This window comes from Corythoichthys intestinalis, chromosome 2 (assembly GCF_030265065.1).
Source record: "Corythoichthys intestinalis isolate RoL2023-P3 chromosome 2, ASM3026506v1, whole genome shotgun sequence".
Classification (NCBI taxonomy): domain Eukaryota; kingdom Metazoa; phylum Chordata; class Actinopteri; order Syngnathiformes; family Syngnathidae; genus Corythoichthys; species Corythoichthys intestinalis.
This window is the reverse complement of record NC_080396.1, coordinates 53132981-53157000: the sequence shown is the minus strand read 5'-3', so window position 1 is coordinate 53157000 and position 24020 is coordinate 53132981. Positions and strand designations below refer to the sequence as shown.

At 38.9% G+C, this 24020-nt stretch overlaps 2 protein-coding genes and 1 long non-coding RNA gene across 5 annotated transcripts in view; 2 read left to right on the top strand and 1 right to left on the bottom strand.

The window, feature by feature from the left end:
• Window positions 1-15479, top strand: part of LOC130912244 (sodium- and chloride-dependent creatine transporter 1-like) — a 30964-nt gene extending 15485 nt beyond the window's left edge. For all 3 annotated transcript variants that reach the window (XM_057830174.1, XM_057830175.1, XM_057830176.1), the window contains 7 exons: window positions 5451-5575; window positions 5671-5783; window positions 6653-6793; window positions 7200-7302; window positions 12052-12152; window positions 12231-12401; window positions 14575-15479. In XM_057830174.1, the coding sequence (XP_057686157.1) occupies window positions 5451-5575; window positions 5671-5783; window positions 6653-6793; window positions 7200-7302; window positions 12052-12152; window positions 12231-12401; window positions 14575-14703 (883 nt within the window). In that variant the 3' untranslated portion in view covers window positions 14704-15479. The remainder of the gene's footprint in view (window positions 1-5450; window positions 5576-5670; window positions 5784-6652; window positions 6794-7199; window positions 7303-12051; window positions 12153-12230; window positions 12402-14574) is intronic.
• LOC130912247 (uncharacterized) lies at window positions 6069-23540 on the bottom strand. Its single transcript, XR_009062576.1, has 4 exons — window positions 23450-23540; window positions 21680-21760; window positions 11272-11569; window positions 6069-10810 (listed from the first exon to the last, which is right to left on the bottom strand). It is a non-coding gene; the product is annotated as an uncharacterized LOC130912247 (long non-coding RNA).
• The window catches only part of LOC130912245 (sodium- and chloride-dependent creatine transporter 1-like), an 8880-nt gene continuing 7949 nt past the window's right edge, over window positions 23090-24020 (top strand). The window contains exon 1 of the mRNA XM_057830177.1: window positions 23090-23640. The gene's annotated coding sequence lies outside the window, so the exon portion shown is untranslated. The remainder of the gene's footprint in view (window positions 23641-24020) is intronic.

Here is a 24020-nt window from a genome sequence, read left to right as displayed (position 1 = left end):
GACAGTGGTGGCTGGGGTCCACTTCCTCCCTGTTGTCAAGGTCGGAGGAGCACCTCTCACTACGGGGTCCCGGGAATAATTGAGGGACATCTCCAGCCTCACCTTGGGGCACTTGAACTCTTCAACCAAGCTCGAGATAGGCAGTGACAAGGTTCCGTCAATGTAGAGTCCAATGGTGCTGAGGCACTTTGGAAGTCCGAGCCACTTCCTCACATGAGAGTTCACCAGCCTTTCCAAGCGCTTAGCATGACATAAAGGGACCTCATACATTGTCAACGGCCACTGGGGTCTGAGCAGTAACCCAAACTGGAGGCACCAGAGCTTCAGTTTCCCTGGCAGCGCAGTGTTGTCGATCTGTCGAAGACCGTTGGCTACGTCCTGCCGAAGTTGTTCAAGTTGCTGGGTGTCTCTGAGGTCTGCATTATGGTCTGCATTATACCAACGCCCAACGCTCTTGATGGGCTTCTCCAGGAGTGTTGGGATTGGTTCACAACTGATGTAAATCAAGCAGCATTTCAACGTCATCACGCATAGATAACATCATCATGCAAATTGTCATTGCCACATTTCGGCGAACTCTGCGGCTTCTCAATTATTTGCTCGCGTCTTGTAAATCTCGCTATCATGGTATTTTCTACCACTAATAAAATATTTAGAGTTAAAATCTTTTACACCATTAATGAAATCATGCGTTTCCTTTTCAATCGAACAGAATTTGACTTTTTTTTTGTACTCAAAAGATGAAGATTGTCAAATGGAGCTTGCGCAGAATTCTCTTTTCAAAGGGCCTATCTGGTTCATATGGACAGATACCTTTTACCTATTTACCTTTATCCTGCTCTGCACCAAGCTCTTTTAATGGGTACTGACTCATAGTTTTGTTGAAACTCCAATCTGAATTTCGTTATCCTGACAATGACAAATAAACTCTGAATCTGAATCTCTGATATTCTGTAGTGAAAAGGGCTTACTCCGGGGAGTAATCGGGTTTTGAAGAAATAAAATATGTGCATATTCAGTTTTTTATTCTTAAAGCCTGGCCTTGCAGAACCCAGCTACTGCCAATAACACAGTTATGAATAGGTTAATGGCTGCATATAAACATAGGCACTGTTTACATAAATCCAGGTTGAAAACAGTTACAGTAGCTATATGCAGCTGAACATACTGTATACCAACTGAACTACTATATAATCTGCTCTTGACACCTTTACTTTAACAAAGAGTTATTTTAAACTTCATGGAATCAATTAATTTTGATTCTTCTAATTTCATGTAGTTGTAAAGCACTTTGTATTGTCTTGTATATGAATCGTGCTCTACAAATAAATGTGCCTTGCCTCCAACCTGGTGAATGTCCTGCCCTCCGGCATATTCTCAGCTTTGACCTTAATTGGTAGCTGAAAGAGTAGTTCCGATCTTGTGGTATCTTAGCTGTGTTTCTCAGTCTTACACAAGCTCAGGAACAACTCTGTACATTTGGCTCTTGTGGTGATCATGTATTTATGACACAACCAGTGTTTGTGGGTCTAGTGGGGTTTTTAAATGTTTCAAAATCACAACATTTTTATTAAAATGCTGAACAGATGGTTACTCTTTCTCAATTAAAAGCAAAATTAAAAACATTTTATTTACTCTTTACGTTTGTTAAATTTAAAACTTACTTGTTAAATGTAACAACAACAAAAAGCAAAAAAGTTCAAATCAAGCTATGAAATGACACAAATGTACAGTAGGCTTTTCATAACTACTTTTTTTTATTTCTTTGAACTTGACGGAAATTTGCACAATACAAGCTGAACACATTCAGGAAAAATATCAGTGTAGACCAACACATCAGCTACGTTGAAACAATAGCTTTTAGTCTGTAGAGCGTGAGGGAGCACACTGACATTACTGATACTGTATGAAAATTAGAAGAGGTCTGTGTTTTGTAGTCAGCAGTTGAAGGATGGGCAATATGGTAAGCTTTTTCAAGAGATTCTGTCCCAGCAAAGTAAAAAATTCTGTCACATGATGTTGTGTCCACCACCACTAAGTACCTGAAATTCCTGGACAAATGTTATTCGTTGATTTTTCACAGGGTTTCGTCCATTTGGTTTTCCTGTGCAGATTGCACTCAGGCACTCGCACACTCTGCCTACATGTGTGTGCGGGCGTGCTTGTGTGTGCGTCCGAGTGCACATACACCTACAAAAACACACAGGACCGAGTGCAGGTACACAAAACATCAATTTCCAAAGTTCTATTAGCCCCCGGGTCTGTTGAACCTGAGCATCTTGTATGTAATAGAAATGTGGGGGTGAATGGTCATTAAAAATATATTCTGGTATACAGTATGTTCTTCACCAGAAATGAGCCAAGGCCATTGACTTTGAATTTTGCAAAAATTATTGTTCGCATCATTTTTCTTTAAGTGAAACCAAGAGCGTAGGGTTGCATAGGGAAGGTAGGGACATAACAATCCCAACTTTTTAGGATGATCACACCGTGCTTGGCTCTGCCAGACTATTCTCCCTGTATTTTTCAAACACTGAGAGAAATAGTCTGGGAACCATCCCATTAACGGCCTTTCGGGCAGGTACAAAATCAATCGACAAATCAGATTCGTTTATTTGCGTGACGTATTCTTAACGAGCAATGTCACTCTTGCGCGTCGGAAGTCGTCTTCACAACAACACAGACGGTGAAGAGGAGAGCCAAGAATATGTCCCAATCCACGGTAAAATCCGTTTAAAATGACCAAAAACACATCGACACGAGTCATTGACAACAGTCTGTCTCGCGCTAGCCATGTTGAATAAACTCCGCTCTCTTCGTATGTTTACTTCCGCGCGCAAGTCCCTCGTCCTTCCCTCGTCATTTTACTAACGTCACGTCTGCCCGTCGCTGATTGGTCCACTCCGGTGTCTGTTTGCTGTGGCTTGCTACGCCCTGGAAATTGTATCCGCGTGAATAGTGGCCAGACTCAATAGCTGGAACAGCGGTGAGTCTGGTGTACCAGGCAAGATCACACCAACTTTTAAGCAACATTATTTGCATTATACAATGACTTCAGCTATATAGGTCATTTAGATCGTCTTCCCGTATGCTGTAAGGATAGAATTGACCTTACCATTATTAAGTTTATTATTTTCATAATGTTCAGACTTACATTTACCCCTTTTCATTTCTGAATGTGCCAGTCCATTTTTTTTCCCTCAAACGCATGTTTGATTAGTTGATTACTCATACAACATGTTGACAACATGCCGCATCCTCCGTCCGCTTCAAAGAGGAAGGATATTGGAAGTTGTTGTTGTTTTTTTTAACCAGCAGCCACTATAAGTAATGTAAAACGACGTCAATGTTGTGGAGGTGGGGAACACACCACACATTTTGCTACTGAAAATCCGACCTGCATCAGAGTTAGCTTAACATTAAACTATGTGAATTTGCTAACCTGAAAAACTCAAGTGGAAGCTGCTTAGAGAGAAGTGTCCTCCTGTATGTGTTTTCTCCTTAAACTGTGAGAAATGTCGTGAACCGAGGTTTACTCACTTCTCCCCAATTGTCATTTTTGTTTTATTTATGTGGCCTTAAAGCAGACCAAAGGCGCTTTCATTTTCTGTTGAATTTGGCTGTGCTTGTGGACAAAAGCAGTAGTGTTTTATTTGAAGGAAGGCTCCATTTTTAATTAATTAAGACAGACAATGTTGAGTGGTCTTAAGACAAATGTTTATTTTTTTTGCATTCCTGGATAGTCAACTAATTATTAAGAAGTTTGTATTTATTGCATATGTTAATGTAATTGAAGTTATTTTCAACTATTGCAATTTAAATTTGGTAATAAAATCCAGACATTTATGCTTTCAAAATGTTTCTTTAGTACTTTTTGAAAACAAAGGTTTGAATCGAACGGTTTATCACCTGAACCAATACATATGAAAGTTAGCATAAGTCAATACAGACTTATTTTGCATTGATCATTTAGCCTATCAATTAAACAGGTTGATATTCGTGAGAAATGTAGCTCTGACCCCCATTTACCCAATCAGTTTGGTCTTATTAATGTCCTGTCCGCAGCAAAAAGCGTACATGCAGATTATGCTGTTATATCGTCCCTACCAATGTTGAGACCAAACCTACGCCCTTGAGTGAAACCTAAAAATAGGTCACACAAACCCGAACACCACACGATAGTTAAATAGGGCCCTAACCCTTAAACAAATGTATGAATTAACCAGTGGAGCACCGTGAGAGAGCAGACCGCTTGAGCAGCCAAATTCAACCTTCATCATCACCATGCCGTCCATGCAATTTATTCACACATCATCAGAAAATACAATACATGCTTTATACAGACAGGTATGTGTTGTTACAATTAGATGAGTGAAAGGGATGCTCGGAAGCTACTTAAAGCTTTTAATAGGGGGCCTACCTCTACCTTCTCTGTAGGTTTTACCTACTGGTGGAGGTGAGAAAATTCAAAAAAAAAAATTTTTTTTTGGGGGGGGGGGAATGAATAAAATCAGATTTAAACTGGTTATTGCCCTCAATGGTATATAAATGGTTAATTCATGTTTAGGTCTTGCTTATTTGCTACTCAACGAGGTGTCATCTTAGGACAGCAATATGAATGGTGCAATGTTTGTCGGTTTCTCATGTTCTAATAAATCTCAATAGCAGGTTGCTGTATTTGTTGACATGCAGTGTATTGCATACAGATACATGACTAATTAACTAATAGCAAGTATAGTGCGGTGTAACAAGTTTGCACGGCTGTAAGTGCTGTTTATTTAGCAGTAAGTATGGCTAAAGAGGACATTTAATCGGCAGAGTCATCATAAGCACTGCTTTGTTGACCGTAACCTCCTAAGCTCAATGGTTTTGATTATGCAAAAGGCATTAGGATTCCCCTGAGTGCTCTCTCAGACATATATCGGACATGCTTCCGTAGGATTAGTACGGCTTGTGGCTGTAGCAATTTATTAATGACCATTATGAATTAATACTACCTTATTCTTTCCCCTGCCAGAGAGATTGATTCATCTCGAGTTGTTGCCAGAACATGGATTCAAAATTGCACTTCATTATAATAGTGATGTTAAGTTAAAAAGAGAATTGTGCTCATATGCTCCATATTTACACAGGCATATGTGCTTAATCCTGTGAAGGGATATATTTAGATCTAGTGAGTAGCCATTAGGTCTTTCACCCTGTCTCCCCTTAGACCTTGAGCCAAACTCGCTGTTGCCATATTTGCTGTGCATCACTACAAGGACAACAGCAGCTTGGCGAGATATTTATATCTGCTCTTTATCCCCCATTTATCATCGTAGTCCACCTTTTCACTTGGCCCATATTTTTTTTCTGTCCTGCCTGTTATGTTTCAACATAAAAGGAATTGTTTTATTTCTTACTTGTAATCTTATTATTATTTTTTTTTTTTTTTTTTTGTCTTTGTCCAGGGATGCTTTTGTGCTGGCACTCATTAACAGTGGAACCAGCTTCTTTGCAGGCTTTGTTGTATTCTCTGTGTTGGGTTTCATGGCAGCAGAGCAAGGTGTGGACATCAGTAAGGTTGCCGAGAGTGGTAAGTACACGGAATATGTTGAATAAAACTTAAGGTATACTGTATCGGAGGCATTACTGAAATGCCTTTACGCTGAGCTGTTTGTTGATGTGTAGGACCTGGCCTGGCGTTTATAGCTTACCCGAAGGCTGTGACCTTGATGCCTGTTGCACCACTCTGGGCAGCGCTCTTCTTCTTTATGTTGCTTGTATTGGGTCTGGACAGTCAGGTAAAGTTGGTTGCTATTCCCTTTACTTTCGTCCACATTAATATGTATCCGTTTGTCCAGTTTTAGGAGTGCACTGGTAGAGTGGACACAATTATCTTTTTAGTCATGTTGTTTCCAAGGTGTGTGTATGAATGTTGCAAAATCCTTTTTTTTTTCATTTAAGTGTCTCATTCGTTTCAACTGGATTTCTTTTTAATATTGAAAAGTTGGTAAAATTTTGGTAAACGTAGGCATTTGGTTAAACTGGACAATATTTTTGCAAAACTTCTTCAATTTGAGGAATATTTTCAAAATTGGTTAGGAAATATGGAAGCAATAGTGTGTTGGAAGAACTGGAAAATACTTTTTGCAAAACTTCTTCAATTTGAGGAATATTTTCAAAATTGGATAGGAAATATGGAAGCAATAGTGTGTTGGAAAACGTCCCTGAGATGATAATTATAAGAATTTAGAGCAAAGAACAGCTTTTATTATCATTACACATGTCACAAGTACAGAGCCACAAAATTTGACAACTTACAATACAACAAGAGAACAGTAATGAAAGACTCATTCAGGGGGTGACTGGGCAGGAAGCCTGATAATGAAATAATTTCTGTCCAGAATAATTTATGCAAATGCTCTTCACTTTGATGCAATTTTCACCTCTTTATTACATATACTGTTCTGCATTCTTCGGTTTTCACTTTTCTTGTACCTAGATCAAGACATTATTTTATGCATCGCATCAAAAATGTTATTAAATAATCCAAAGAGTTTTGTAGCAGCCTGGCACATTTAGAAGCATTGTAGTCCTTAATTCATTGTTTATTGTGTCCCAATGTAACGCTTGTCTACTTCCCTGCTGTTATTTAATTTATCAATTCAAGTTTGTCGGAGTAGAGGGCCTGATAACTGGAATCATGGACATGCTTCCTCCCAAGTCTGCCCTGGGCTCCTTGCGGCGAGAAGTTGTAGCAGCCATCTGCTGCGTCATCTGCTTCTTCATTGACTTGTCCTTCGTCACAGAGGTACACTCTCCCATTTAACATGGTTATACAATATAGTCCTCACGATAAACCACCATTTGGAAACTGACATTAATGGTCCATGCTAATCTATGAGAAACTGCACTGGCTTATCAGTAGCCTGCCGTAGTCAAGTGCTGGTCCTGTTGACAACATTATTCATTAAAAGCTAACCACCAAAAGTTGGATAGGTGTTCATTTAAAAACTTTGGTTTAAAAATGCTGACACATTTTGTCTTAGGAGCCAAAGTACACTGAGGTCATTTTTGACATCTTAATGGACACATAAAACCATTTCTGGGAAAGGCTTGTATGACTAGGCAGTTGTAAGGCGACAAATAGGTCATATATAAAATATTAACTACAGATTGTTAAGGCTGACTGCATTCTTGTTCTTTCTTTCTGCCAGGGAGGCATGTATGTCTTCCAGTTGTTTGACTACTATTCTGCCAGTGGCATCACTCTGCTGTGGCAAGCTTTCTGGGAGTGTGTGGTGATTGCTTGGGTCTATGGTGAGATACAAGTTTTGCATTCACATGTGACCTTCAGTATACAGTCATGCTATATGATATGATGAACAAATTTGGGAGTTTTATCGTACATTAGCTATCAAACGGAAGATTTTTTTTTTTTTTTTTTTGCTTCTACATGTGATTGAAAACTACCCAGAGCACAGTACTGTGAGAGTGAACTCATCCTGCATAACAATAAAAAGGAGTGCGGCAGATAGTGAACAATTAAAAAAATGGAAAAGAAAAAACAGGCTTTGAGCTACTTATTGCTGTTCTCAGTAAAAACAAAAAGCAAATAGAAATGCATATTGTGTAAAAACCATTGACTTGCAAACAAATTGCATTGGTCTCAGTGTTGTACAGTAATCCTTTTAGCAAGTTATTTGAACAAATGTGGATTAGCTTCTGTAGCCAGGTAATAAAGCAATATGTCTAGATTATACTGGCCATAGAATGCCAACCCAGATAGCAAAATATAACTAGAGCAGACATAGGCCTGATGTACTGCAAATTTCAGCCCAATTTTATGAAACAGATCCGCCACAGTGTCTTTTTGAACAATGGCCCAAACTCAGTTGGGAGTCGCTTGCCGAATCAGCAACTAGTTTTTGGCCCGAACTGGTCCAAAGTAGTAGACACTACATTTATGTATAGCCCGGATATGGCACACATGTTACACAAGCTAGGCCAGATTTGTATCAAAACAGTTTTCAGTATTAAATTTGGGGTCCATTTTGTTCAATGCATCATCCACAATGTGTTTATATTGCAAATTAAATTGATCTATCAAAAGCAATAATAACACTTTCTAATGCCATTTATTAATACGAACATATTATGCACCATAACAGTTCAACATTGTTTTTTCACAAATTGGAACAATCAACTCCACATTAAAGGCAAGGCAAGGCAAGGCAAATTTATTTATATAGCACAATTCAACACAAGGCAATTCAAAGTGCTTTACATCACATGAAAACCATAAAAATCACATTTAAATCAACACAACGTAAAAACCAAGACAAAAGATCGCATTTAATCACAGAATAAAAATAAATAAATAAAAATAAAACAAAAATAGAAATAAAGCAAAAACTACTACTACTAATAATCATTGAAATCAGCAATGGAGAAAAGCACAAGAGGAATAGAAGGCAGGTAGATTGAAATATATAGACAGTTATGGATATGCAGTGCTAAACAAAAGCGTTTTTAGCCCTGATTTAAAGGAGCTAACAGTTTGAGCATACTTCAGACGTTCGGGTAACTTGTTCCAGAGGTGAGGAGCATAATAACTAAATGCTGCCTCACCCTGCTTGGTTCTTGTTCTTGGAACATGCAGAAGACCCGTTCCAGACGACCTTAGGGGTCTAGATGTCTCATAGGAATCTAACAAGTCAAGCATGTATTTTGGTCCAAGGCCATTAAGTGTTTTGTAGACGAGCAGTAGTATTTTATAGTCTATCCTTTGACTCACTGGAAGCCAGTGTAGCGATTTCAAAACCGGTGTAATGTGGTCCAGCTTCCTTGTATTTGTGAGGACTCTGGCTGCAGCATTCTGTACTAGCTGCAGCTTCCTGACTGATTTTTTATCAAGACCTGTAAATATACCGTTGCAGTAGTCCAATCTGCTGAAAACGAATGCATGCATAAGTTTTTCCATGTCTTGTTGAGTCAGAAGCCCCTTAATTCTGGTTATATTTTTTAGGTGGTAATAAGCGGATTTAGTGACGGACTTTAGATGGCTATCAAATTTTAGGTCTGAGTCAATAATTACGCCAAGGTTTCTGAGTTGATTTGTAGCTGTAAGTGACATTGTGCTAAGTTGGCTGCTTATCTTTGACCTTTCCTTTTTTGGCCCAAAAATGATCACCTCTGTTTTCTCCACATTTAACTGGAGAAAATTCTGGCACATCCATTCATTGATTTGATGAATGCATTTACTCAGGGAGACTAAGGGACTATAATCATGTGGGGACACAGAAATGTACAGTTGTGTGTCATCTGCATAGGCGTGATAGGAGATGTCATACTGTTCCATTATCTGAGCTAACGGAAGCATATCGATGTTAAATAAGAGTGGTCCAAGAATTGACCCTTGAGGGACTCAACAAGTGAATTTGGTTCGTTCTGACTGATAATTTCCGATTGACACAAAGAAATCCCTATCATGTAAATAGGATGTGAACCACTGAAGAATAGTGTCAGTAAGCCCTACCCACTGTTCCAATCTGCTGAGTAGTATGTTGTGATCAACCGTGTCAAATGCGGCGCTGAGATCCAATAGTAGCAGAACAGATGATTTGCCTGCATCGGTATTCCGACGAATATCATTTAGGACTTTGATAAGCACAGTCTCGGTGCTGTGTTGTGGCCGAAATCCAGACTGAAATGAGTTAAAAAGATTGTTTTGGATCATAAAAGTCTGGATATGTTCAAACACAACCCTTTCGATAATTTTCCCCAGGAATGTCAGATTTGATATTGGCCTGTAATTACTAATGGTTGAGGCATCCAGATTAGGTTTTTTTAGGAGAGGTTTTATTACTGCAGTTTTTAAAGTCTGAGGAAACTCTCCTGTTTGGAGGGAAGTATTTATAATCTGAAGTATGTCTGGGGCTATGCAATGAAAAACAGTTTTGAAAAAGTTTGAAGGAAGGATGTCAAGGCAGCATGTTGTGGGCTTTAGTTTCGACACAATTTCTGTTAAAGTGGCATAGTCCAAGAGGCTAAACTGTCTAAGATTGACGTGGGGGACATGTTGGGAGGCATTTAGTGTAACATTTGTTTATCCGGAGTTGCACACAGTCTGTCTAATCATTAGTACTTTGTGTGTAAAGAATGCTGCGAAATTATTACAGGACACCTCAGATGCCAATTCCTGAGGTATTGATGCTTGTGGGTTTGTCAGTTTGTCAACAACAGAAAATAGTGTGCGAGTATTTTTGGTGTTTCTACTAATGATCTCTGAAAAATATGATTGTCTAGCATTTTTCAGTTCCTGGTTGTATTTGCGAAGACTCTCTTTGTAGATATCATAAAAAACTAGGAGTTTGTTTTTTCGCCATCTGCGTTCTGCTCGTCTACAAACTTGCTTTTGTTTTATAGCTAGTATGGCATTTCTCCAGGGTGACCTCTTCTTTCTTGACAAAGTTTTTGTCTTAATCGGGGCAATAGTGTCCATTACAGTCATCACACCGGAACTGAAACTATTTACAAGTTCTTCCACTGGAGCTATTGTAGGGGTTAATAATGAGGCATAGGCCTGTGTGAATAAAGATTACCCATTTTTAGACTGTAAACAGCATATTGTTTTTTTTTCAAGGTTCTGGGGTAACGGGTGACCTATGCGCAGAGACTGGCAAAACTGGCAAACTGGCAGTGGTAACAAGAATTCATTTACGATGAGAGGGAGTGGCAGATAGTGTTCGAAGTATCCGGTAGGCAGTTTGGTGATGGAACAGGTGAACGGGCAGGTAGGCGTTTTAGCAGGCAAGCAGTACAGGATCTAGGAGGAAAAAAACAAACATGAGCTCAGTATCAGGATTACAAGATTCTTTGTTAGCTGAAAGTCACATAGGTGAGTTGTTGATCTGGTGACGATGTGAGGCCAAGGACCGGTTTAAGTAAGCTGCTGACAATGATCAGCGGCACCTGGTCCCAGGCACACCCATCTGTGCAATCAAGGCAGTGACACAAATACACGAACACAAGGAGGAGTGGCTGAGTTTGAATAATAGTATTGAAACATACATACATACAACATACAGCAACACCGAGTAAATGCGTTCTCCCTCCATTCAATTCAAAATTTGTTGCATAAGAACATATGCAACAAATTTTGAATTACTTAACTTGCAGACATGCCAGATCACTTGAATACACCAGCCATTGTACGCTCGATTGAATAATTTGTTTAGCAGTCAAGAAGTGACTTCAAAACGCAATTATGACTTTGAATACACTTACCATAAAAATTTCCGTACACTGATATGACGTGTCTTGAATCCTGCATGTTCTCCTGTTTAGTGTCGCAGCGGATGCCCGCCGTCAGGTTGCATGTTGTTGTGACGTCACACGTCGACCGTTAAATTTCAGATTTTAAGCACGTCCGGTTTGCACGGTCTGCCCCGGACCAGTGCATAACCCATCATTTAAACTGTCAGATCGATGACCCTGGCCGCATCTGGCTCACTGAGTTGTTCTGCAGACATGATTGCTGTGTGAACCCGGCGAGCAGACGCCGGATCCGGCGCACTGTCACCTGCTATCAGGGAAGACATGAGGAGTTTAGAAGTGTTCTTTAAATTTAAGCAAAAATGTGCCAATAATTATTTCATTTCTTTACATTCCATTCAATAATGTCAATATATGTGCTTTATGTTTAATAAAACTTTTCTCATTTAAAAAACACAAGTTAGGAAAGACGCTATCAGGGAAGACATGAAGACTTTAGAAGTGTTCTTTAAATTTAAGCAAAAATGTGCCAATAATTGTTTCATTTCTTTACATTCCATTCAATGATGTCAATATATGTGCTTTATGTTTAAGAACACTTTTCTCATTTAAAAAACACAAGTTGGGAAAGACGCCAGAACAGATTAATGACATTGCCATTGATTTCAGTGGAGTACGATAATTTAGGCTACAAGTATTTTGTGTTACAAGTCTACTCACAAAAGTTTCGAAAACTATAACTTTAAAGTCACATCTCAAGGCACCACTAGATGTTTGTGTAACTTTTATCAGGCGCGGACCGTTTCATGGATGATGTGGCTCGCATGATTGGCTATCATCCCCTTCCCTACATGAAGTGGTGTTGGTCCTACGTCACACCCCTCCTCTGCATGGTAAGTGAAATTTTGAATTGTTGTCATATTTGGTGGCCCTGCTGGTAGTAAATATCTGATATTTACGTGTGCTTTTAGGGAGTGTTCTTCTTCCATGTGGTGAACTATAAACCATTAACATACAACAATGTGTACACATACCCCTTGTGGGGTGAATTGTTTGGCTGGGTATTAGCCCTGTCCTCCATGCTTTGTATCCCACTCACTGTTGTCTACAAGTTGCTGCGCTGCAAAGGACCGCTGTGTGAGGTCAGTATGTTTGTCTGCACGTCCAGACAAGTTTTCTTGTTTGTTTTTCCTCCACGTAACTGTCAAAAATCAGAAAGTTTGTGTCTCCATAGTTACTGGTGTTACTGCTGTTTGCTACTTGTAATTTAGACTACTCATTAGACGGGACTTTAAACATATATAAACTAAGGCTGGGACTTTAACGCATTAATTTCAATTAATTAATTATAAAGCTTTTGACGCGTTAAAGATTTTAACGCAATTAATTGTTTCAGTTCCAATTGTCCGCATGCGAAACCTTTCTACTCACGTGTTTCTGGTACACCGGTAAATCTGACGCACACAAACAAACGCTCACAGTATCAGTGATTGGAGATGACGTTTTATTTGGACAGTTACGGCCTAGTTTTTCCCTATAAAACGTGTGCTGATGGGACAATGGACAAGAGCATTGTTTTGTGCAAGCTGCCGATGCAGCCGCGCGCCTTCCTCGCCCCCCTCTCCCCGTCCGCCCTTTAAACAGAGCGCGGTGGCAGCGAGGGTCCCGGCAGGGTCGGCTTGGCAGTCGTGGCTGCCTCCAGCGGGCCGCCTAGGCCGGCGCCTGTGCAAGCTGCTATACGATGACGAAAAGCAGACCAAAAAAGACCTATTGAAGTCTGTCGAGTATGTTGCTTTGACACGGGACCACTGGACTTCCTTGAGCAATTCTAACTTATCTCAGAGTGACCGCACATACAATACAAGTCGTCAACAATGAATTTCATTTGGCGTCTTTCGTCCTGACTGTTCAAAAAGCCAACGACAGACACTATGTAGTAAACTGCAAACCATTTTTTTCCGGTAGCTGAATCCTGGGAGATTTAACGAAAAGTCACAACAATTGGTACGGATGGTTAAAAAACAATGTTGAAGTATTGCACGTTAATTGTTATTTTCTTGGAGTTTCATTATCAGTGTTTACATTTCACTATTTGATAGAAAATGTTTGGCAATATTTTATGCTTCATAGTTTTATCTTGTATACTACGCACTTGAAAGTAGTTAGTTACTGTTTTATAACTGTTTATATCTAAAGAAAAATGTTTTCAAAGAACATAAATAATCAGGGTGCCTGAAACACTTGAAACCTGAATAGTTGTATGAGCACTTTGACCAGTTGTTTGCTGATGACATTACATATTAACAGCAATAAATTTGTTGTTAAGCTCAAAAAGACTTTTTTATTGAGAACATCATTTGTTTCGTCATTATATGGTTTTCAATTAGAATGCGATTAATTTCGATTAATTAATTACAGACCCTGTAATTAACTCGATTAATCGAGTCCCACCACTAATATAAACACATATAAACAGCCAAGTCCTGATGACGTTGAGTTTTGTTGTTTATTTCGATGTTCAAACATTTTTTGTTGTTGTAATGGGAGATGAGTTCGCTGTCACAGTCTAGTACTCTGGGTAGTTTTTGATCACATCTAGAAGCCAAAAAAAACTCTCGGTAGTTTTTGATCACATCTAGAAGCCAAAAAAAAAAAAATCTTCCCTTTGATAGCTAATTTCTCAAAAAACTTACTGTAGTGTTTCCCAAATTTGTTTTCTCATATCATAACTCGTATCTCAAGGCACCACTAAATATTTGTCTAACTCTAAAAATGAACATTATGATTTTGATAACTGAAAATTACTATGATCAAGTGATGATGTTTGTTAAAAAAATGAAACAAACATCAACAAACATCAAAGTGTTGATGTTTGTTAAAAAATGAAACAAAGATCAACACTTAAATAATTTTAAAGGAGTATGGTGCAATCACTGACATCTACTAAACTTCCTGATTTCACTTAATCCATGTCATCTATGGAAGTGATGGAATAACCTAGGGAACCCATAAACCTTTTGAGATTGAACCCCCAAAATACAGATTTTCTTGAAGACCACAACAGAATACACTATAGATACACACGTCCTAAAAACTATTTTTCTTGTGATGGCCACTCAAACCTGGCCTCATTTGAGTCCTACTACTCATAACGATTGTCATTCATATCAGCTGGAATGTAACAAACGCAATGATGCCATGCCCTGGGGAAACACTGAAACATCTGTCCAATTGCTTGACTCATGTCTTATCATCTGTTGATCTAATCCCTACTCAAACCCTCAGATCACAATTTGCCTTTCTTTCTTAATGCAGCGCTGGCAGCACCTGACCACCCCAGTTTGGGGCAGACATCACCTGGAGTACCTTGCCCCAGAGAGCGAGGCCAAACTACTGCCTCTTGCAGGATGCAAGAATGACCATCTCTTCGAAAGTGCCGTCTGATTGACAAAACCCATTAGCGGTCAAAGTCAAGGTTGTCCTTTTACATTCGTTTCCTGACACTAGTTCACCAAGCACTGATAGAATTTACACCCAGCATTGAAGTCGTAAGACCAAGATTCACCTTTAAAAGTTAGAACAATGGCTAATACCCACACAAATGGACCAAACATTAGATTGAAAAATAAGTGAGTCCTCCCCCAAGTTGAGGCAATACACTATTGCCTCTCCTGCTCTTCCCTACTCCTTGACTCTACACTGCTGAGTTGCTCCTCCTTTTCTGCTTCTTGTGCTGTCCTGTTGCGTGTGGTTGCTCTTCGGCGCTTCTGTCGGGGTCTCACCAGCTTCATCCTGTTCAATGCAGTCAAATCACTTAGTGAACATTTTCTGAGAGTATTAGTATCGTATCTGCTGCTAAAATGCCATGGTCTGAGAATCTCTGTGTGCGGGTGCACATGTGAGTGTGTGTGAATGAAAGAGAATGTGCCAAACTTTGACAGCTGAACTCCACCAACTTAAATCCATCAGAAATTGTAAAAAAAAAAATTTTTTTAAAGTCTCACTTAACAAAAAAGAATGACAAAACATCCATCTCCACAGCCAAATGTTTCGATCTACGTATCCAGTGTTTGTGTAGGGTCTGTGATTTAGTGTCATCAATATTAGAACAGCAACATTATCAGTATTTCCCCCTGAAGAAAGTTAGACTAGTATTAGAAAAATCACAGGAAGGGTGACAGTATGGACGGCTATGAGAGAATCAATAAAAGATTTAAAAATCTTGGTTTTACTGTCATTTTTTTTTTTTTAAATATATATAATATATTAAATAAATTTAAAAAACACATGCATGAGATTCATAAAAACAGAACATTTTAAAGCAATTTAACAAAGTCCTGCGATACCTGGCAATTGGAAAGACGACATAACTCTTCAAGTGTGTTCACTTTACATTTGTTACAATCAATCAGTGCTTATTCACAAAAATAGAAATGGCATAAAATGAAATGCCAAGATGACACTGTGTCCTTCAAATAGAAGGGAGCTCTAGAAGTCAGCAGAATCTGAAGTGTGAATACTCTCCATAAATACACCTATACCGTGTTCAGCAGTTCAAGCCCTTTGAACATATGTACTGAACTAGGAATGCATTTCCAGCCTATTCTTCAACATTTGCAATCCCAAAATGTTTAATCAAGCAGAAATAAATCAATGATTGGAACCGACTGAATGACCCTGACTACGTAATTAACAAAGTTTAATCAAATGAATCACAAGTTCTGCAGACACGACTGCATACAGCACAAAACCCTCCGTTACATGTCATCATTGTGCACAAAGCACCTGACATTTTAGTTTTCGTTTCCGCTCACTCTCAAAGCCTCCCATGCAGGCTATTAATATACACTCCTATTTGTCTTAGTTACATTCTCCTACTCAAACTGCCTTTGAGAGTAACCAAGTTAAAGCATCTTGGTGGTGCATTGGTAGGTCATCTCATTAAAGACAATTTCATAAAAACCCTGTTGTCAGAGCAACGGCCCTCTGCGTTTCCATGGCAACTGAGCCACCATGTCAAAGTAGTAGAACGAGAGGGGGAGGAGATAATGTGGACCAATCGTCAGCAATGGTACGCCACCAGTACTAGAGCAACGAAGAGAAGGCCATGGCCACCTGGAACAGGCTGTCCTCTAGTGGTAACACTCTGGTGTTGCAGGCAAGATGAAGGACATCATTCAAAGAGAGCTGATTTTAAAATGGAGTAACACTCAATCACAATTTTAACACACACCCACCACCAAAAAAGTGTGTGTGACAGTGCTATCTTGGGAACAGAGCGTAAAACCTTAAACAGGACTATAGCAACCGGGTAGAATTATAACTACATCAATATCTTTGAGCAGTGGCGCCCCCAGGGGGTGGCCAGGGGTGGCCACGGCCACCCCTATAAATTGGTTGGCCACCCCACTGGCCACCCCGCTTGCCAGTATATCGTTAGATTGTTGTAGCATCAGTTATGCATTTCATCCCAAATGAATGCATTTATTTTGTTTTGTTAAATGTAGCGCTGTCAAATTTATCATGTTACGGGCGGTGATTAATTTTTTTAAAATTAATGAAGTGAAAATATTTATCGCAATTAACGCATTCGCTGTACGACTCATTCACGCATTGCAGCAAACAGCCTACAATGGCGCCGTTTTACTTATATACAGAGATAAGAGGCAGAGTGGAGTATATACAAGCATTCATTTGGGCCGTGCTTTTAATTGGCAAAAGCTTTTTCATCTCTCCCACAGCACCTATAAATACTGTGGGAAGCGACGTGGGGAAAAATGATAGGAGTTGATCTTTTTCTTAACACCCTGAAGTGTACCCAACTCAGAGAAGATATAGCATTTGCAGCCACCACACACAGTCATGGTTGCACCACTTCTCATTATGCATTTGGGCAGAACAGTTAAGTCGCTACAGTATCATTTACTGAAAGTTCAACAAATACATTAGATGGCAATATTTAGTCACAATATACAAACTCACATTTATCCTTTAAGAATTACAAGTCTTTCTATCCGTGGATCCCTTTCACAGAAAGAATGTTAATAAAGTTAATGCCATTTTGTGGATTTATTGTTGCAATAAACAAATACAGTACTTATGTACAGGATGTTGAATGTATATATTATCTTTCCATTCCAACAATAATTTACAGAAAAATATGGCATATTTTAGAGATGGTTTGAATTGCGATTAATTACGATTAATTAATTTTTAAGCTGTGATTAACTCGATTAAAAATTTTAATCATTTGACAGCCCTAGTTAAATGTACACCTTATGCCTAATATATACATAACACAATAAAACAGAATTGTTGTGGAACTCAAAATGTTGACTGGACAGTAATGGACTAGGCACATTAAATCATTAGTAACATCAAATATTACACTATACACCAAAGTATATCAGTAGCCGTGTCCTTAAGTCTTTCTTAAGTTTTCGCCCGACCTTTTTACTGCGACAATATAATGAAAACCTGAAATTATGGCTTTTAGTTTTGGCCACCCCAAGATTTTAAGTGGCCCCATCTGGCCACCCCTATGAAAAATTTCTGGAGGCGCCACTGTCTTTGAGTGGTTCAGAGCAAAATAAAACTTGAACGGTAATAAATGGGATTTAATGAAGAACCAATAACAATCACAACCAGAGGTGGGTAGTAACACGTTACATGTACTCTGTTACATTTACTTGAGTACGGTAACTTTTTGAGAAAAATGTACAGTACTTATAAGAGTCGTTTTAGTAAGCCATACTTTTTTACTTTTACTTGAGTATATTTGTGAAGAAAAAAACTGCCTCTCTTACTCCACTACTTTGGGCTACACAAGTGTCATTACATTTTCCCCCTTTATTCTACATTGTAGATCTATCCTTTTTTATGCAAGCAATGCCAAGGGTAGCTCTACTAATTTCACCAATGTTACATGGCAACAATAATCACATGACTATTATACCAATCAGACACAAGTGTTCGACAAAGAGCGCTGCCCTCAACATAACTCAAAACCGTAGATTTTAACCTCTCACAGTTTTTATTGGCACAGAATGACCATGGAAAATTGGAGATATGATCCTTTTAATTTCATAATAGTAACTACATATGAACTATTCAAACTAGGAACTATTTTCTCCATGAGAGGGCACTCATGCTCTTTGAACAAATGATGCTTCATTTCTGTCATTTTTTTTCTCTAGCAGGAATTCAGTTTTTTTTTTTTAAATACTTTTTACTTGTATTTGAGTACATTTTTTGGATAGCTATTTTTAATTTTATTTTGAAGTAGCGCTCCTCTTACTTGAGTAAATTTTTGGGTACTCAACCCACCTTTGATCACAACCATTGTGACCATTAACAAAGAACATTTACTTGAAAAATTTGGATGATCTGTACTTTTAAAGCAGGGGTCAGGAACCTTTTATGCTGAGAGCCATGAACACCATATATTTTTAAATGTAATTCCTTGAGCCATACAGTATGTTTAAAACTAAATATATCAATAATGTGAGCATTTTATGTAATTTCAACACTTTTAAAGTACAATCAGTCTCAGAATTCTTTTTAATAACATTGTTATGCTGTTGCTAATCAATGATGAGTATTTCTTCCCATTAATGCGACTTCTGGTGCTGCATGGTTTTGTCGATGGCTTTGTAGTCTGGTTGGTACGTGGTGGGATTAAGCTTTGTGCAGGCATTGAGAACCTTCGGATGCGTCTCTTTTCATGTTCACGAAGAACCGCCACGAATCCTGTTTTTCCCCACCACGCACGGAGCACCATCAGTGTCATGTCTTTTATCCGTTTAACTATCTTGTCTTTAATCAAAGAGTCGTCAAAAAGTTAATTGGCAACATCAAGCATGAATTCATTGGCATACTCCACATCTGTGAATGGCTTTCCGTTTTTCACAATTGCTAAAGCGCCAGCAAAGCTAGCCGATTTCCAGTCACCTTGTTGGGTCCAAACACAGAGTTGCTGCTGACTTGTTTGCACTCTTGATAGTAGCTCTTGACATGCTTTCTTCCTATTGTCCCCTGCAGGATATTTTGATGCAAATGTAATATGACGGGTGTCGAAGCGTCGCTTTATAGTTGACCTTTTCATAGCTGCAGTTTTATCATTGCGTATTAGACACACCGCAGAACCTGCTCTCTCCACAAAAGCAAATTCCTCTGTCCATTCCTGCTGAAAAGTAAGATACTCGTCATCTTTTTTTCTTTTTGCTATCTTCTCAAAAAGGTTTCTAAAATTAGCTGACAAACGCGGAAAACGAAATTTAAAACAAGGGAAATTTACTTCACGCACATGCGCACATTGGGCGCTATTTTCGACAGCAAAATACAGCGACCCCACTTGAACAGTGTCTCTGCCTCATCTGCGTTGCCAATGCGATTGATAGATAGACACAACAACATGTATGTTTGCCACTTTCCCACTAAAATTACTGCGAACTGGCTTTCTAGTCGCTGGTGACCGCCGCCGTTTCATGCAATGCGCAAAGGAGCAAAACAATACTGTATATATATTTTTTCTTAATAATTAAATATTTGTCTGCGAGCCAGATGCAGCTGTCAAAACAGCCAGATCTGGCTCGCGAGCCGTAGGTTCCCGACCCCTGTTTTAAAGGATATATACTGAGTACTTATTATTTTAACTCAAATGCATTTTGATGTCACAAAATTCAACCTAATGGAAAAGGTTATTGCGAAATAAAAATAAAAAATAAATAAAAAAGTCCTGAGAATAAATTGGTTTTAAAGAGGCATCATATTTGTAATTCATATATATTTTTAAGGTATTATAGTACTTGTAAAAATTTGTACAAATGGAGTAACAATAAACATAGCTCCACGGATTTATTTAATTATGTGCTCACCCATGGAAATCAAAGTTCAAAGTATCAAAGTTTTCACCAGTGTTCAACTGGCTGTTGAGTTTGGTGAGTTTCAGGTGCGTTACCGGGGGGGGGGGGGGGGGGGGGGGGGGGGGGACAGGGGTGGGCAGTGCCCACCCACAGTAAACTGGATGTAGGACTAACGGCAGTCTGGGCACCGCATATGGTATCCCATTCATATAGTACTGATTGATGTGTTCTAAGCTTTATCCTTTGCGTTGTTTTCTCTTTCACCTTAAAAAAAATGTTTAAAAAAATGAAATGAAATGTTGGTTTTGTCCTTAGGGGGCGCTACATACATTTACGCATATTTTTTTTTTTTTTTACGTTTTATCAAAGTTTTCACCAGTGTTCACCTGGCTGTTGAGTTTGGTGAGTTAATTTGAAGCATTCTGAGGGGGTCAAAGTAGAGCTCAAAGCATCAGCGGGACAAAGAATAACTGCTAGGGGGCGTTACATAGTGTATTTGGAATTTGTCTTTAAACGGTATAAAAGATTGCACCTGTTTTGATCTGCCTGCCGATTTTGGTGCATTAGGAAGCATTCTAAGGGGGTCAATTTGAGCTCAAAGGGGCTGCGGAACAAAGAATAACTATAATAATAATAATAATAAAACCGAGGAACCACAATAGGTTACCTTAAAAAAACATTGTCACCTGCATGTCCATACTGTTCACTTATGGATGTGTTCTAAGTCAAATAAAATTAAATCAACTTTTATTTGTTTAGACCAAATCTCAACAAGTTATCTCAAGGAGAAAACAAAACATGTTTTAAGGTGCAGTAGCCCTACGCTGGATTTCGACCTACTTGAGCATTGTAGGTAGTAGGAGTGGGAACCTCTTGGTACCTCACAATACGACACGATTTGCAATACAAAGCTCACAATAACGATGATCTGACGATATAGCGATACAACGATTATCGATACATTGGTCAGGAAATTATTCTAGGATATTCTACAAAAAATTAATAAACAGAAAAACAAGCTTCTGCTGTGAATTGGAATGAGTTTATCACTAGTAGACGTTAAGGGTGTAACGGTACATGTATTTGTATTGAACCGTTTCGGTACATGGTGCTCGGTTCGGAATGGAGGCGTACCGAACGAGTTTCTGACGCAATGTAACCCTTACTTTTCGAGGCTGTGAGTCGATCGGGTTACAGTTTCTTTGTGTAGATTATATTTACTCCGTCTTCTCTACTATAATGAGGACCAACACGGTAGGGCAGTATAACCCAGAAACTTCAACGGCGCGACGTGGCCGCCGCGAGAACTCAATGAAACACGGGCGTTAAAGTCAATCAGCCAATGCACACCAGTGCGGCCGCGTGTTAGACGCATCCCGAAGCGGCTCAACATGACGCAAGCGAAAAGAATAGCAGAGTTTATTATTTGACGCGAGACGCGACCCTCCTGCGTCAATACTACTACCGGTAGCTAGGATCGGGCAGACCGGAAATCACTCGTGTAAAAATACGGTGGATCTGGTTGATTTTTACAATAATATGCAATCGCAACCCACCTTTTGAGTCCATCAGATCTCTTGAGTGGTAGATCGGGGTACAGTTGACTTGTCTTTGTTGATTTACTGCTGTCTTCTCTGCTATAATAATAACCAACAGGGGCCCGTGTTCAATACAAAACCCTCCTACCACAACAAAACAAGTAGGAACTAATATTCACATATGAACTAAAGTTATACAACATAAAATATACAATATAAATGAATACTACATCACATTTGTAAAATATAAACACATGATAAAATAAATAATAGCCCATTTAAATAAAATAAAATTGAAATGAGCTAAAAAAAAAAAACTGTAATTAAATAAGAATAATACACAGATCCTGCTTACACAATTACATTTATTAATTTCTGTGTGGTGCTTTAACTTGGGAAAATCCACCAATAAAGCTTTTGAAAACCGTTCATAAGAAAAAAAAATATTCATTGAGGCATTTCATTTGTAAAATACATGTTAAAATCTTTGTCATTGGGATTGCTTTTCTTTTTTCTTCTTTCTTTCAGAAAGAAAGCTTACCAATACGTGGGGTCTGAAAGGCAAATTGTTGTTGGATTATCTTTAAATACCCGCTACTTTTTGAGCAGAATTCTAGCTTTGTATAGGCTAATGTTCCTATTCTTGAAAGTACAAAGGTGTGTAATAAACTGGCACATTTATATTTTGCATTTTGTTTTCTTACTGTACCGAAAATGAACCGAACCGTGACCTCAAAACCGAGGTACGTACCGAACCGAGATTTTTGTGTACCATTACACCCCTAGTAGACGTCCAATCCATTTGAACTGGGAGGGTGGCCATCCCTCCCACTTCAAACGGATTGAACGTCTATGGCCGTCAGTGGCAGCCAATGCCAGCAATGAGTAATTTTGGGCCATTTAAGGTCATTTACCTGTTGATTTTCAGTTACTTCCTGTTGATTTTGGGGTATTTTATGGGTCACCTGCTGTTTATTTTGCGTTAAAGAACAGGAAGTCACCTGGAGATCACCCAAATGAATAGGCAGTGACTCAAACTCAACAGGAAACGACCTGTAAATGCTCTAAAATGAACAGCAAGTGACCTGTAAATGCCCCAAAATCGGACCGAATGACTGTGAATGCTCTGGTTTCGAATGAACGAACGTTCCCAGTCTAAATGGATTGGGCATCGAGCACCGTCAATGGCAGCCTTTTTTTTTTTTTTTTTAAATTGACACCTTACGATATATCAGTTCTTGACAGGATCTTATCAATAACCTTTTGGGATACAAAGTATCACGATATATCACCATTTTGATATTTTGTCACACCCCTACTAGATAGCTTTATTTTTTTATTTTATTTTTTTTGCCCCCCAGGTTAGACTATTGCCCACCCACACCTGGCATCCTGATCCTGGTACCACTCTTACAAATGTTTAAGAGCCAAAATGGTTTGATATTACGTTGTAAAGGTGTGGTGTTTTGTGACGCTCTTGTGTCACAGATTTACATAATCTTTCATCTTGATTGTTGACTCTACGCGTCGCAGATCGTGCTTTGACGCGCAACGTGGATTTGCGTCATTTTAAAGATTTCGTTTCCGAAGAGCTTTGTGTCACATTCCATCGTCGTGGCGACACAATTAGCAATTGCGTGTGGAGCATCACGCAAATAACAGTATGGGTGTGTAGGACCGAACATTTCCTCCAACCCCGACCGTAATATTTCTGGAAGCAAAAAGCATCCTCAACCCGCTGTGGGTCTGCTGTAGCTAGGGGCCATCAATGAGATTCTTCAGGCTTACCTTCAAGTGCTTCGTCGACGGCTTTTGAGTCTCCTCCAGCCTGCGGACACAACCCACCTGTTCCGAACACTTGCTTCTTATATTTTACCGCGATTGCCTGAGCTCTCGTGTCACATCATATCAGGAACTGCGGGCATTTATTTGAAGCGTTCCAAAAAACAAAGTGACAGCAGGCATAAAAAATATACAAGGTATTTATATATATGTTTCTTGTATTGTTCGACACACTAAAAATGAATTTTAAAAAATGCTGAAGTGAGTAGAGAATCCAAGAAGTTTCACAAGTAAATACTGTTACTTTTATGTTAAGTCAAAAGAAGCCCCCTCAAAACAGTATTAAACAAAAACTATACTCAATTGTCTAAGTACTCACCATTTAAAATAAATAAATAATACTGTAAGTCTTGTCTTTTATATTTTAACTTTTGTTGCATATTTGGTGCCACGCGTTTACATCAATAGAAATGAATTTAGATTTATTAATTGAACTTTGAAGGTGGATTAAACATCAGATAAACACCCCTGGCACCCCTGCAATTCTGTCAGATAATGCTCAATTTCTCCCAGAAAA